Here is a 16,525-nt window from a genome sequence, read left to right on the forward strand (position 1 = left end):
CACGCTGGGTACATCTCAGAGAGGGAACTTACTTGAACCTACAAGAAAAGCATCACTGAAAAATGCTTTTATGACAATATAGCTGGTACTGTGTTTGAAATACTGGTTGCTTTAAGTTTCACATTGTGGCCTCTTTTATTTGTGGCATTCTCTTTTAATTAGAAAAAAAAAAAAACAACCCATCTAGCTAAGTGTTCAGGAACCGTGGGGGAACCCACGCTAACAATAAACTCCCTTTTCCCAATATAGCATTTCATAAGCAACAGCCTCTGCGTCAGCCAGACACTCAGACCCACTCGAGAAGTCCCCTCGCCAGCAGCAGGACGAGGCGTTCGCTGGAGTCAGACAATGCTCGAGCACTCCTGTAGCTCAGGATGCCAAAGGCAGCGCTGGCTCCTGCGCCGAGCACACCCCAAACATCAGTGGGAATGTACTTGCCCTGGTGATGCGTCCAGCAGCCCCTAACTACGGCGGAAAGCAGTGCATGTGGTCAAAAGCTATGGTGCTGACTGCTCTATTTCACACCTAATAAATGAAATAGAGAGGGAGCAATGAGTGACTGCCCTTCTTTTGATAATTACTGGGCAACAGAAAGCAGGCAGTCACTGTCACTCTATTGAAAACCTGCTCCTTGATTAGCTCGAGCTTGCAACTGGAGGCACAAGTTGCCTGTTTTATGAATGAGCTAATTTCAGGCAGCAGGAAGATTTATTTTAATTTGTGTAAATAAGGGGCCAGACACCTAGCACTCCTATTAGCCAAGATTCTTTCATTTGGTATAATTAATAGTTTAGTATAACTAAGCTTTTTTTTTTTTTAAATACGAAGCATCATTTTTCCTCACTGTAATTTCTATTTCAGCAAATAACCATCAGTCAGTGTCGTCTACTTATAATGGAGGCAAGATTAACTTGGAAACGCTGTTGATACCTTTGGAGAGAAGGGAAGTTTTCTAGAGATCTGAGAAACAAGTCAAGGTTGTACCTGATGGATACACACCCCACTTCACTCACTGCCCACTGTACAGTGATGAGGCTCTCGTAACAACGCCATGAAGCTCCCATGGGGTTTACAATTCTGTACCTAGCACTACAGCTGACTGCACTGTCGTCTGGATATTGTATCTGAAGAGAGAATCAGGTGCTTTAGATGCATGGGTAACGTTTTGTGATAGTCTATTACACCAACCTCCTCCTCTCCAGACAGCTGTACCTACCAGAAGCAGCGAAGCGGCGAGTGTGCAATACCCTGCTTCAAAAACCAGCTGCTTGAGAAGAGCAACTTTCCGTGTTAACTCACACCCGCCCGCAGCAGGAGCCATGGGCCATCTTGTGCTGCCAGTTCTGAGTCAGAGAAACACGTTGTTACAGAGAGCACGAGATTGCACAAGCTACACGCAGGCATCCCATCAAGGAAAGCGTATTAACGTACAAAAAAGGTACTACAGAGAGAGGAGCAGACACGCCGTATCAGTGGAGACCAATTTTCACCGGTGATGCAGCCACACAAGTACCACAGGGTCAGGTGAAACAGAACAAATCATACCTGGGGTTCAGGACAAGTCCAAGGAAGTTTGTATTTACAACAGGGTAGCAAAGATTACAAGTTTTAAGATCCAGTTGCCTGTACTAAAGAATCCAGATGAGATAGGGAAAATTTCAACAATTTCTCCAAGTCCTCACCCCCAGAACTAACCAGTTACGCACAGGAATACAGTATAATTTACAATACAGAACAGTGGAAGTACAAATATACAATGGCTCTCCGCAGTCTCCTTCCTTCTAAGTCAATAATTCATTTTGCCTTGAAGGTGACTGGGGCTCATGCATTGTAATAGTATAGCAGCAAATATTTAAAGAAAAACATCACGGTCCATATACCAAAAACATTACAGAAAAGATCTGTTTGCAAATATGTACTTCAAGTATTTAAGTGGTCACTTCTATGCTGATCAGTCCAGCATTTCAGCTTTTCCTGGAAGCCAGGGACTGTCCTCTCTCAGAGATTTATGCACTTGGTTAGCAGGCTGGTTTGTTACAAAGCCTAACCCGCTTTCATCGTGAGAGAGACTGAAACGCCGCGTTTTTTGCCACACTACAATTTTTTCTGGTTATTTCCAAAATCCCGGCCATTTCAAGGGAAATTCTTCATGAGCAATTTGTACGTGACCGTGGCTTTAACCCGTTATTGTACAAAAATCAAACCGAGACATTTCAACCACTAACCACAGCTCACGCCTCTCCCCTTACCCTGTCACACAGTTTACCCCAAGCGTCCTGTACTATCAGACCCGATACTCCATCCTCAGTGGAACTGCTTTCAGAGCAGGTCTGGCAGAATGAGACCTGGAGGCTTCGGCTCCACACAGTTGATCCAGAAATTTGCACAGCTTGCATGGTATTGGTGCCCTCCGTACGCCAGCTTAAAGTTATCCGTTTCCGAATTAAAGGCCTAAAATAACAAGAATTGAAACAAGTGTGACAGTCTCATCTACTCCAGGATCTAGAAACTAGAGTGGAAAATGGGTTCTGCACAGGTATGACCCCAGAATGGCACCGCTCGGTAGGACCCTCGCGCTCTGAACACACCACCCAAGAAACAATGTTTGATTTTGGTGTGCAAAGTGTTTGCAGGTGGACAAAAAAGGTGGACAAAAACTCCAACCTTCTCACCCGACGCACCCTTGCCTGGGCCACCCTGGGCTGAGGGAGCCATCTGATCAGCATGCTGCCTGAGCTGGCACCTGGCAACTAACTCACCTTGTTTCTACTGCTGCCACATATCCATGCAAGACAAGCGCTTGTTCTGCCAGCCAGTAGACAGCTACTGCATTTATTTCACTGGGACAAATTTTGCTGTGATTTAGGTAGGTGCAGTTCTTGGTATTAGTGTTATTTCGGGTTGAATCAGGTCTATTTTCTTCTGTTAATTGAATCTGCTTTACAATAGGAGCTTCTGAACAGAGTGTGTGAAGCCACGAACAAGCTTAAAACATCTCGGTGTTTGTTGCTAGGAGATACTTTCCAATGCTTCACAGCTACCTATTTAAAAAAATATTCTAACCCTGTTCCCCACACCCTGGACTTCCTGCAGAGATTTCTAAAAATGCCATTGCCCACTACATAGAGACAGAAGTCAATATTTGTAGCAAAAAAACCCTACAGTTCCCCCTCTTCTGCAACAGACACGCAGGCAGCTACAAATTCAGAAACTCCCTGCAGTGGATTTTCTACCACGCAACAGAAGTAGCACAAAACCAGAAAGCTATTCACAAGATACAGGCATGCAGACAAGACAACGGGGAGGCTCTAGAGCATGTTAGTTGATCAGATCAAGTGTTACGGTCACAGAAAATGACTAGAAGAAAAGGATTCATGATTGGTACAATCGAGAATGACAGCTGAAAGCAGTTCAGCCTTCCACACTCAACTAAGAATGAGTCTATAAGGAATATGGTTTTTACAGATTCATACTTTTCTAGGAAGCTCTTCCACAGGTTTCTCTTCTTTCTGAAATAACGTTGAAACCAAAAAGTCAGCAAAACTGCCGGTATATGTTAATTGGTTGGCATTACTCTGTTACATATCCTGGGATTCCCTCCCAGCTCTGCTAATTGCAATAGTCCCCTCCTGGTGATCCTCAGAGATGCATTTCATAAAGAAAAGTCATTCAAAGATTTTTATTTTTTTAAAAAATATATATACTTTTTAAGTCTTAGTATCCCAGTTTCTTCCCCACTATGAACAATTTAACTCATCCCTTTATCCACATCTGGATGTGTCACACCCAAAGCCCCGTGAATAGAGCACATGGACTATTTGAGGCCCATCTATAGGTCAGATTTTGCCTTTGCCACTTCCAGTTAAAATTATAGCCATGAAATTTTTTTAAACACACCCAAGGCCTAAATCAAAGTCCAAACTGTAAATTTAAAATTAGTTTAACAGTAGAGGCCATTAGACTTACTTTACTTCTTGAATCCACATTCAGGAGGCACACTCCACAGGCAAGATCTTGGGCATTTTTAATCCCTGGACGCAGCATACAAGAAGAGAAATCCAGGGAGTTTTCATCTGGCTGAAGAAACAAGACAGTAAAATTTAGGCATTTTCAGTGACTGAAAAAGTTTCAGATAAAAATTATCGATCTGGTTGCTCCCAAAAGCCACGGTATCACACCGGCAGCACGGCGGGGATGACGTACTACATTTTCTCACCAACTGATGCGTGATTTAATCAAAGCCATTAGTATACATTTGCAATCCTGCTACGCAATCTCCATCAGCATCCATTTATAACACTCGAGCTCTTGAAAACGGGTCAGACTACAAAGGAAAGAACTCTTCAGTTCCACGTTCCCACATCAAAAGGGGAAGGAACTTCTGAGGAAAGAGCCCAGGCGGCGGCTGCTCCATTTCAACTGCCACGAATTAAGACCTGGATGAAGATAAACAGGGGTGTGCAACAGCTATTTGTGCAGCTGCAGGGAGACGCGGCAGGGGCCAGCACAGCTTTCACCAGCAGGCGTTTGAAGCAGTGTCCCTATCAGTGTTTACTGGCCCGAATCCCCTATTATTGCCTGATCAGAAAAGGGCAGTTGTTATTCTTTCTGAAAGTTTTTCTGAAGCTAGAATATGGCACAGCAGTACAAAATGGGATATTAAGGTTAGTCAAACCATAGAAGAATTAAGGTCACCAGCCACACACAAGCTCAGGTTAAAGAGAGGCAAAGGATGGGAGAATAAACCTGCAAATGAGTAATAAATTAATACAGTCACTTCTCCGGTACACGATCTTACATTTCAGCCACAGGATAAATGGTAATTTAAAACTCTGCCCAAGGATGATATAAAACTGCGGACGTTTTGCTTGAAGATAGTAGTGCAAATAAAAACAGTGACTAGAAATGCAAGAAGCTTAAAAAAATGGTGTGATCACGGAACACGTGTACTCTTAATCCACGCTCTAGGTATGCTGATCACACTCCCCCGCTGAATGGCTGGAGGATAGCTGGAATCCTGAAAAACCACCCTTTAATCTTTAAGTAGATCAATCAAATTAATAAAGGCACTCTAATATTTGTTTACCAAATGCACGAGTGAAGCAAATGAGAAGGTCAGCCTGTAATTTGCAGTGGAAAAACCACAAGGCTGTGCATAAAATTACCTCGTAACAAAATCCTTTAAAAGATAAAATTAACCTTTCCAAGCACATGCCTCTGAGCTAGAATACTTCTCTCTACTTAACTGGCACTTCTGCATCATTTGGGATCCATGACTGCCACACCGGGGGAAGGAGGGACGGGTTCCACACCTTCCCGTGACCCAGGTGGGGAAGGGAAACAAAAAGGGATGAATTTGAGAGCTACAGGAGCCAGGAGTGGGACGTCTCTTAGATAACTTCAGAGGTACTGGGTGTATGTAAGTCATGGTTTGCAGCTCCTGGTATGCTTAAATTTTAGCTGGACTGCTACCAGCCCGGAGCCGCTGCAGCTCGGAGAACACGTGGCCAGGCTTTGGACTTGAAGGTAATCCCTGTAATCTTCCAAGGAAAAGCACTTTAAGAACTAAATTTTAATCCACTTGCTTAAATCAGGAGAGGATCCTGGTAGCTTTTTAGATTGTTACTATCAACAATGCCAGAGTTCAAACAGATGAATCCCAGTCTATCAACTTAGTCTGCCGAGCAGTAAAATATTGAAAGTATAAATTTCACATGATGACAGGCTTTGTGCAACACAGGACATCACCAAAAATACCTGCTTGCCACCGCTGTTTGTACTGGAGAGGCTTAAATTGTGTAAAAGATGTGTAAAAAGGGACTGGTCACTTATAATCCCTGTTTTGCAGGGAATGACAGTGAGCTGAAGATGGCTGTTTCAAGCAGAAGCCAAGTACTCTGGCCTTACTTATAAACAAGTGTTCATTGGGGAGCAAAAATCTTTAGTGGCCACAGTGGCATTGCAAGAAGGAAGCCACAAATTAAAATGTTCAGTGAAAACATAACCATGGTAAGGATCTACTTATTGATGCTTGACGTGATGTGCTGATACTAAGAGTTAAAGACTCCCGAGGTATATGCTGAGTAAAAGGGATCCATTATGCAAGACAGTATCAAGCACCTACAGATGGATGATTTCCTAAAAATATGAGTTTTACCATGGTTAAAGAAAGTAATTTTGCACAGTGTACTTCCTGCCACATACACACACAAAACAGTGCAAGGTATTTAAGTGCAAGGTGATATTTTGCCTTCTATTTGTGTGTTCTGTACCTGGCCCCAGCGTGCCCCTCTTTTTCCCAGTTCCTGTGCAGACCCTTCCCATGGGGTGCTCCTTCTCTTACAGACCACCCCTCACCATGTCTCCTTGTGACACCCTCCCAGTGATGTAGAAAGCTCTCAAGCTCCTACCAGACTGTCTCAGAGCAATGCAGCTTTTTCTGGCAGTTCTGTTCAGAGGAGGAAAAGCTATTTAGTTCGTAGCAGGAACCAAAAGAAACTCAGGAATTTCCAAATGCAGAGAGAAAGGAAAACAGTTTAGTTATTCCTGTGTTGCCACATCGTGTGCCCCTGTATTGTGAGCATTAAAACTAATTGCAGTCATATTGCAAAGACAAGATAGGTCCACACTATTCTGGCTTCATAAAATGGCTTGTTTAAATTTTACTAAATTTCCCTTAGTGGAGAGGTCCACAGACACACAGGATATCATCTAAATCGTTAAGACACTAAGTAAGATAACATCATTTTTGCACATAAATAACAGTTTTCTTACAGGGAGCTTTAAACTGGATATCACAAATAAGCACATTTCCATTTTGCAAGAGAAAAAATACAACTGTAAATTTAGGACACCCCATGAAGTCACTTTACAAACAATTATGACATTTCTTTTAGTAAAGACATAGCTTATTTTTGGCCTTACCGTTAAAGCAGCAAGTGACATGAAGCTTATTAGGTTGTTCCACACTTTATCAATATCCTTCAGCAGCTGCTGGAGTTTCTCACTACAAACAGCAGTTGCTTTGATACCCAGTTCAACTCTCTTTGTTACTCTGTAGACTTCAACAACCCCTGTTGATATAAAACACAGTGGAGGATTGCAGAGAACTCACTGCAAGCACAGGTTCCTGAAGCTTTAACTCAGAAATAGCACAAACCAGGCAGGCACACGAAAGGCGGTCACGGAGGGTTATTTCAAAGTAGTAGTTACATTTATTTAGTGGAAGAGTTGCTCATTATTTCAGTGCAGACAAAGATGAAGCTAAAAAATAACACCATTTTGGAAAGAGTGATTATATATTACCGTTTCTCAGAGAAGAACTTTCACGGTGAGAGACATGGTAAATTAAACATACCCAGTAAGTACTCCATGCCTTGAGCTGACTGGATAACTTCAGTGCAAACAGATGAACTGCTTATTCCATTTAAGGTATCATTTGCTTTCTTTATGACCTGGCAGAAATGAATTTCATAAAATGGTGGTGTTACCTACGTTGAAATAATTATTACGAACAAGACTGTCCCCAACAGAAACTGCTATACAAAAAAGGAGGCAAATTAAATAAGAAATAATTGCCATACTCCATCACACGCTTTTGTACATTCGTGCTGTAACTCTAAGCTGGGCACCCAACCACAGGAACACCACAGCAACTCGTTACCTTGAGAATTCAGGCAAAAGCCAATCTAATCACAAATGACAGGGAGATTAGTACAGGATCCTTAACTGAGGAGGTTCTGCTCTGTGACAGCTTTTGGTTTAAAAATTGTAATCCACTTGGGCTGATTCACACCCTTTCTGTGCCTACGTGGTCTTAAACACTGAACGAGGTGGCACCTACAGGAAGGAAGAAAAGGTTTCGGAGGAGACTGTACCCTTACCTGCAGGGCACTCTCCAAGCATCTCTGCCATTCGTACGCATACCTCTCACTTTCCTATTTGAAGGAAAAGGACAGTCTGAGTCTTGTTCCTACACACATCACCCTTTCTCCTATCACAACAGACACACAGCAGATGGGTATTTTGAGAGACTATTTGCAGATTAGCTATGTAAACTTTTAACATACCTATTCCTATTTTTTCCCCCCATTCTTTACATATTCTCATTGCACCTGAACTCTAAAATTTGATTTCTGGGAGTGAGAACTAGTTTCAAAACGAAGAACATATATGAATAGGTAGAAAGTTTGCATGGCACATACCTACTCTGAACATTTGTTACAGGTTTGCTGTTCTAGAAATGGGGATTAGCAGAATTTAATCTCAGCCCTTTCACCATCTATTCTCAAGATGAGTAAGAGAAATAACCACTACACAGCCAAAAAAGTTAAGCCATTTCCCAAAGCCAATAGTCTCAGTGCCAAAGCTGGGTTTAGATCTAAGTTGTAACTAATTTGCAGTTACAAGCTTAGACTGCAAGCTCAAGCGATTCTGACTGACTTTCAGACAACAGCATTTTTCTCCCACTTCACAAGACTTTAAAGACAGGAAAGAAGAAACTTCCTTTATGAGCAGTTTCCAATCAAAAGATCTAACCTTACCCAGATGCCATCTTAGAATCATACCCTAAATTCAAATAGCTAAAGTCCTAAAGAGTGAGGATGCAGAACACCCTTGATGTCACAGATGAAAGTCACTGCCAATTAACTTGTATTCCAGATAATTCCTTACCTCAACTTCCCCAGTCAAGTCTTTGTATTTGTCTCTGATGACAGGCAAAGCAGGCTTCTCACTTAGAGTATTTGAACGATCTCTAAATGGCTGTTCCAAAACCGGTAAAGGTGAAGAGCGACTTATTTCTCGGTCACCTAGGCTTAAGCTCCTTTTATGAGACCCTAAAAGGTTAGCATATAAACAAATTAGTCTTTTACTTATAAAGGCACGGACTATTTAAAATGAATAAAGTAGTAGCAAGGGATGCACTGCTACTCCAGAAGAACACAGCCTTCTATTTACTCGGTGACTGGTGCAAATTTCTCCAGTTCCCCAATTCTTACAATTTTTTGGCACAAAAATTTTTTTCTTCTAGAAAGAGACCTGCTCCAAACACAACAGAAATCAACGAGAAGATTCAGCTTGTTTCCAGTAGCTCTTGGAACAATTCCCATTGGCTAATTTATAATTTGATTAGAAAAACTAGCCTTTGATAAGCACGTGCATTATGGGCTTCCTCCACCCTGAGCAGGCTTACCTTGAACAGACAGGTCAAAGGTAGCCAGTTCACTCTTGATCATTTCTTCACTAGATTTCACCTTGCCTTGGGAAGTTGCCACCAAGAAGTCAAACTTGCTGATTTTTGGTTTTTCACTTTGGAATTCTCCAAAGTCATCTGTGGCCTCTCTTTGCAGTTCAGAGGAGATATCACCAGCAAGGAAATCTGCCTCTTGACTTGTGTCAGCTGCTGCATCCTGTGCTTCTGATGAAGGTCTTGCAAAATCACCAAAGTCTCCAATGTCATCGTCACTTGGACCGCTGGATATTGGTCCAGAGTCTTTAAAGTTTGCAAAGGCTGCAAAGGAAACATCCTGTAAAGCATCCTCACTAGAAAAGGTTGTCACTTTGGAAACTGTTGTCATGGTAATGTTTTCTGAACTGCCAAACAAGGTCTCCTTCTTCTGAAGGACAGAAGTAGCCGCAGAGGATCCACTTCCTGAAGACTGGACGACGGAGGAGAGCTTCTTGCCCTGATGAATGTCTTCTTTGTCGGACCAGTCATAGCTCGCCAGGCTGCTGACTGCAGACCCACTGTTACAGCTTCCAAATGGGGCACATTTTAAGTCCTCTATATCTGAGAAAAACAAACCCCTACAATTAGAAGCTGAAGTTCAAACGTTAATCTCTCTACACTGTATAAAAACAATAGCAACCTGCTAAGAGTCTTAAAGAACTGCAAGAACAAACACAGTGAATTGTTGTTTCAATGAGGCTTAAACTAGAGTTTGCACAAAAATAATCTGAAAAATACCTAAGCATTTCATACCATGTTTCTCCATTTATTAAATGTAAGCCTTGACCTTTGAATATTGTCTTATATTTTAAGCTGAAAGGCACCATCTCACTACGGGTAGTGAAGAAACACTAAAAAAAAAATATCTTTCCAGAGAGTACAGACTGTGCAGATCACCAGTTCAGTTTTCTGATGCTGGCTGCAGAATCCACAATCAAAATGTAAACATTAGCAACTCCAACATCTTATCGCATTATTTCATCTTATCGAAACCAACCACATCGAAGACTGGGCTAACTTTTCCATTCCCTCCGATAAAGTATTAATACACTTTAATTTTATATTCATGTTTTGATACAAATATTGTATAAAAATGTGCTGCAAGAATTTTTAAAAAAACAGAAATCCCGTTTCAGCTTATCACAGTCACTGCAGTGCTACACGGCCGACTCTTCAAACTTACAGGTGCAGGAACGACAGCAGTATTGCAAAGATCGTGTTTTAGCTTTTACCAACTATTTATTCAGTTAAGTATAGAGAAAATCCAATTATTTTGCAGAAAGCTCCAAACATTTATACTCACCGGGCAATTATATGGGCCAATAGGTTCTTCTCACTGCCATGAGCAGGTATGAGATAGAGCCTGGCTGCTTACATTAGAGCCAGCGAAGGAGCCTGCACAGCGACCAGGGTCTGCTGGGCTTTGTCCGCTCCTCATTCAACTGATCCCTCACGTTTAGACTGCGATTGATCCATCACGAAGGCACGCAGAGCCAGGGGCTGGGTAGCTTTCATTAAAGCATTATGGAAAAGAAAAAAAAAAAGCCCTACTCTACTACATTTGGCATTTGTTTTCCAGCATTAACAATTGTCAGTTTGGATTAGACATTCAGCTGCTGCTCGGCGCCCAGGGTCAAACAGTCTCGAGGTAAAGCAAACCCAAACCAGAAAATATATTCTCGTTTTAGCTGAGGCTCTTCTGATAAACATTATGGTCCCAACTGGCTGGCACGCAGCAGCAGCAAGTTGGGTTTAACAGAGCCAGGGTGGGAACAAGCTGACTTCCCAGCTGCCCTCTTTATTCAATCTGGCCCCACCAGCCTGAGGATTAAGCCACTTTAACAAAACATTTCTGCCTTCATTTATTCATTTTACTGGAAGGGGAGAGCACGCTACGCTTTAGGCTGCTTTCCAGGCATGACCCACATACATGACTAATTAAAAAGTCCAACAAATATACAATTTAATGATAGAGTTTAATGGCCACTACAATAAAAGCGCCTTTGCCATGGGTCAGTGAGGCACGGTGCGTCATCCTAAGGGATAGTCGGCCTGCAGCTGCTGCACTTGCTCATGACAGCATCTCAATAACAAACGTTAGCACCTTGCACACACAGAGCAAGATTTCAAAGGGCCATTCGAATATGAAATTTGTAGAGCAAGCAGTTTACAGAAGGGTAAACAGCCGAGAGATGAAATCACCTGCTTATGGCAAAGCTGACGAGAAAGAAGGCTCCGCGGTGAAAAGGAGCTGACTTGCAAGGGATCAGTAATTTATCACAAGAAACCACACCTTGTGCTCTCAAATATACGGTTTTGTTTAAAGAAGTTCAATGAAAGCTTCGCCAGCATTAAAGAGAGTGCCAGAGTAACCTCCAAAACGTTAGCCGACTGTAATTAATCCTGGGATCTTGAAAATACCACAATGTACTCGGCCACCTCTTTTCTTTCAATTTGTGTTGACACCAAAGCCCAGCAGAGATTTAAGCATCGCTATTGTTTCGGTGTTCACCAGGAAATGAAAAGGAAGAGTGATGATCCTACTGTGAAGAACTGCACATTCGCGTTCTATTGTGAATGATTTCTTTGATATCTGGTAAGAGTTTGAGCTAAAAACACATCCTAAAGGACCAGGTCAGTGCCCTCCTCGTGATGTGATCCTGGCTCAGGGACAGGCCCAACCAGCAGCAGGCTTTGCACTGGTGAGACCATGAAACACACCCCTGATTAAATACACGGGATATAGATTCTCAAATGGCTTATAGATGGGGGCAGGGTGGGACGGGTACGTGTGCATCTGTAAAAATCAAAGTCAGAGCCATTCAAAAAGCATGGAACCACATTTTTTTTTCCTTAAAAATATTTTTGAGTGAACCAAGAATGGAAAAAGTGATCTTCACACCGTCACGCTGGAGTGCAGTAAGTTTCCAAACACTTTAGGAACCAAACCCAGTTTGTATTTCTTCCAAACCAAAAGGTTTGAATTATTGACCGTTTACTTTCCATCCATCGTGAACTACCAAAACCACAGTCCAACCTGCCTGACCATCACCTGGGGGCAGCTACAGCTACAGAAGCCAGCGATAGAGCTGCTGGAGAGAGGCAGAGCCATGGCTGCCAAGGAATGTGCAGGAGAATACAGAGGATGAAATACAGTTAACACACTGTTTCCCAGTGTTATCTCATCTACAGAAAAACTTGACATCCTCCATTTGAGCCAACTATAACAATTTATTTCAGCTACCAAGGATTAAGTTATGGCTGGAGGCAATTTACAAGCTGGAGCCTTCAATGTCAACAGCTTAATCATTTAATGAAAACCCTTGACAGCATTAGTGATATTCTAAAGAAAACTGAAAAAGACAATTCAGAAGATAATATATTTAGTGATTTTAACCAACACAGGAGACTTTCAAGTTTTTATATTTCAGTTTATATCAAATTCTGATGAATAAATATAACTCTTGTGTCATTTTTTGGTTGTCAGGGTGATGCGGGTGGTAGCTGGTTCTGTTCCTAGTGCAACAGCATCTACCAAAGCCAGAGCTGTTACGCTGGGAACATCACCAGCAGCCTGAGCAAGCAGTCCAGAGAGGGGACGGGGACAGGCACCACCTCCTCACCGCTTCCAGAGGGGCTTCACCTGATAAAGGCAGAGAGGACACTGGCACACAGAGGTTTGTATGTACTGCTGCTATCTGCGTCATGCCTATCAGTGATCACAAAAATTCGAAGCCCATTTCTCAGCTGGTGAAGCCTGGAACAGCGTTAACGATAAGGGAGTTACTCCAACTTACTTTCACTAAAGAATGGCCGTCCCTAGCACTGCTAAGGTGGAAACCATCAAGAACACTGACTGTAAGAGAAATTAAAATGAAGGAAGAAGGACAGAAAAGCCTTCAAACCTTGTGGAATGAAAGAACTTGCAAATTATTTTTAATTATCACGATAAACAATGTTTCGCAGCAGAACAAAGACCCCTGAGCTTGCAGAATAAAGTCTCTTAGGTTTATGTTCAAGCCTTCAGCTTCACAAGCTGTAGGGCTAGGCACAACCTACTGCTTCTCCAGAATAAAACAGGGGTGCTCTTGGGGGTTTTTTCTTTTTTTTTTTTCCTCCTTTCTTTTAAAGTCTCTCAAGATTGGTGTAAAGAAGAAAAAACATATTGTGGTTTCTGGTCTGGTTTTCACTTTTGGGGCAAGGAACTACAAACCCCGCCCCAAACCCCCAGTTTGTGCTGGCGTAACGCTTTAACTTGATTCCACATCTCAATTATTTTTAGCTTTTGACCTTGTCTGCTAATTTGACGGTAATCCCAAACTGTTAGTGGCCCAGGATTTGAGGGAATTTGAAGTGACATAATTACGTGACACAAATTTGCAGCTGTCATTCGTGTTTGAAAGCTTCAATATTTAGTAAGCCAGGACTTCCCGAACAGAAAAGGGAAACAGGGCCCTTTACTTTGGGGAACTCATTAACTCACTCTAGATTAGCTAAGTAAATATCAGAATATTGTTTAATGGGCTCCTACTCGAAAAGGCGACACATTTTCCAGTTGCTCCCGTTCACAAAGGTGTATCACACCCTTGGCTGGCAGCAGGGAAGGCCAGATGAGGGACAGAAAACACAGCATTTCTGTCTGCAGTTTGAACCACCACCATGCCCTCAAAACCGACTCGCAGAAACAACCCTGCCAACCACACATGTCCTCTGTTCAATCTCAAAAGCTGCTCTTTTGAAAAATATTATTTAGCCTGATATGTAAAGTTTCAGAAGTGCACAGGGAGCGAGGTGAAAGCGTTGGAAGAGGAGAAGCTCACCCACACGCTGCTCTGCAAGAGAAAGGCACCCGCCAGCTCAAGGGGATACTATAACTTTAAACTTTGTATTTTTTAGGAAAAAAAAAGATACACACTGCTGGTTTGCGACAAATCACACACATCCCCACATTTTCAAAATATGCCAAGATAATATTTATTAACACAGCAGGACTTACAGATCACAAAAGATAGTGATACATAGGAGCTCGTAAGGGCGTTATCGGAATAAAGCATGCAGGTCAATACTTGCAGAAGAGAGATATCAAAGCAGATCTGAGAAGGCACATTCACACAGGAAATGTTTAGTTGAAAATTAGACATTAGAAAAGCAGCAAAAAACCTGAAGTGGATTAAAATATACAGAGATCTCCAATAATGCCAAAGAAAAAGGTACTTTACAGATTGGTAAGGGCAGCAAATGGATAACCCTTTGAGAATACCCAGGCGAGGGTACGCTCTCGCTGCAACGTTTGGCAGGACGCAGAACAAATTAAGTTCATGTAACATGACTAGGTGCTAATTAAAATGCTTTCGTCTTGAAGTGAAACGTAAATTTGGTTTAAAAGAAGCAGCCTGGTTGAAACTAACAGCATGCAGCCAGTGCTCAAAGGGTTATACGGAGTCAATGCAAGAGAAATGCATCAGGCAACATTAGTATAATCTACCTTCCACACAAAGAATCATAGCAAAGTTTAAAGAGACAGTATCCCCTTTGGAGAGAGCAAAACTGAAAGCCTTTCTTCCCCCAGAGACCAAAGTCTGTCGTATGGGAAGCAACTCAACGATTTCTTCCTATTTCCCAGCATAAGCAACCTACCTGCCCATACCTGGAAGCTATGCAACGTGAAATCTCAAAAGCCAAAGGGTAAAGACCTCTGTATCGGCGTGTCAGAAAAGTCAAATCATTTATCAGCACCTCTGTCCCGCTGCTGTCTCACTGGAGATGTCACACGGTGCTTGCAAACATGTGGTTCCCAATGCCTAGTCTCCCATTTCTCAGCAGAGAGGATGACAAAGGGATACTGTCCCTTTTTGACATTAGATTTACAGATTGAAGAAAATTAAGAGGAAAAAAAAAATCTGCTTTTTAACTTATGTAAACTGAAAAAAAGGACTTGAACAGCAGCAGTTCATAGCATCAAACATACACAAAGGAACAGAGCACAAAAGTATTCGTAACAGATCGTCCAGAGCGCGCTCCGCTACGAGATCCAGACAGAGCTAAATGGAGTAAAACTCTCCCTGTGGAAAAACACCTAGCTTGGCACCATAGGAGAATACAGACTTGTTTAATAAAAATAGCTTCTAATTAATACTTCAGAGTTCAAAAGTTTAGCAACGAGCACATGATCAGCTAACCCCTTTAAACAAACCGAAAAAGTCTTTCCTGCCACAAATGGCAATTATGAATCACTGATTTCTGTGGCAAAAGCTCACATCCCCTAGAAGAGCTACGTAAGTCAAACGACCACCAAAAGAGGCTAGAAAAATATTAGGAAAAAGTGCTTTCAAAACCAAAGTAAACATTCAAGAGTACACTGTAGGTGCTACGTTTTTGACAGCTCACTCAACTTGGCATTTTACCAAGCAGTAATATGAAAATTAAATGTCTTTGCTAATAAATTATTCCTGATATTTTGTACCCTGTTATAGAGTATCTTCCACGTCAAAGTTGCCAACTTAATTCTCTCCTCTACTTAAAAATATCCTATAATGCAAAATTACAGTACTGTTATTTTCTCTACCCATATCTGCAAAAATGGAAGAAATATTTCATATGGAAATAACCAATTCTTGCAGTAACAGCTTCTACATTTACAGTTTGTATGCTCCCCCCCGTTCAGAAAAGCCTCTGACTGCCTAACACGTGTCGCTAGAACACAGTAATGGTTCCTGTATTATTGAAGGCCACCCAACATTTAACTACATCTTATCTTCCTTTGTACATATGAAAAGAAAAAGCAGGACACTTGGGAAATTTGTTTTATGATATGGATCAGATCGGAGACGGTCAATTCACTCTCTCAGGAGTACTTTCATAAAGGGAAATTAAAGCAGGTGAAAACCTGATAAGGGTAAAAGTCCTGTGGTTTTAAATTTAGGTCCAAAAGCTATCAATCATGAGACTAGCATTTACAGGCTCTTTGCACAACTATCCCAAAGAGGGGTTTAACTCTAAAAAGTGTACGCAATACTTCTACTCGCGGTCCTGCAAAATCCTGGCTACACAGACCAAGCCCCACCGTAACAGGAATACACTAGTGGTGTGGATTAGACAGCTTTCCATTAACAGCACAAATCAGTGTTCTGCCTCCCCTTTTAGAAGCACAGAGCGGGTTAAGTCCCCAAGCCAAAGGCTTTGTCGAAACCAAGAGATTAAAGTGAGACTCTCTGCCATTCATCTTGCTAATATAAATGGAATGACATTGTTTGCATTAGAAAATTTTCCACTCGAATCCCTTAAGTGACAATAGCC

General features: G+C 41.9%; 1 protein-coding gene across 6 annotated transcripts in view; it reads right to left on the reverse strand.

Moving 5' to 3' along the window:
- Positions 1-1,557: 1,557 nt before the first annotated feature.
- SYNRG (synergin gamma) overlaps positions 1,558-16,525 on the reverse strand; it is a 37,554-nt gene continuing 22,586 nt past the window's right edge. For 4 of the 6 annotated variants that reach the window (XM_068415599.1, XM_068415596.1, XM_068415598.1 and 1 more), the window contains 8 exons: positions 9,194-9,790; positions 8,674-8,837; positions 7,884-7,937; positions 7,358-7,454; positions 6,925-7,073; positions 3,967-4,077; positions 3,474-3,509; positions 1,558-2,451 (listed from right to left, as the gene is read on the reverse strand). In XM_068415599.1, the coding sequence (XP_068271700.1) occupies positions 2,320-2,451; positions 3,474-3,509; positions 3,967-4,077; positions 6,925-7,073; positions 7,358-7,454; positions 7,884-7,937; positions 8,674-8,837; positions 9,194-9,790 (1,340 nt within the window). In that variant the 3' untranslated portion in view covers positions 1,558-2,319. The remainder of the gene's footprint in view (positions 2,452-3,473; positions 3,510-3,966; positions 4,078-6,924; positions 7,074-7,357; positions 7,455-7,883; positions 7,938-8,673; positions 8,838-9,193; positions 9,791-16,525) is intronic. The other 2 variants (XM_068415600.1, XM_068415597.1) reach the window with 1 other exon arrangement.

The sequence above is a fragment of the Nyctibius grandis genome, chromosome 18, assembly GCF_013368605.1.
Source record: "Nyctibius grandis isolate bNycGra1 chromosome 18, bNycGra1.pri, whole genome shotgun sequence".
NCBI lineage: Eukaryota > Metazoa > Chordata > Aves > Nyctibiiformes > Nyctibiidae > Nyctibius > Nyctibius grandis.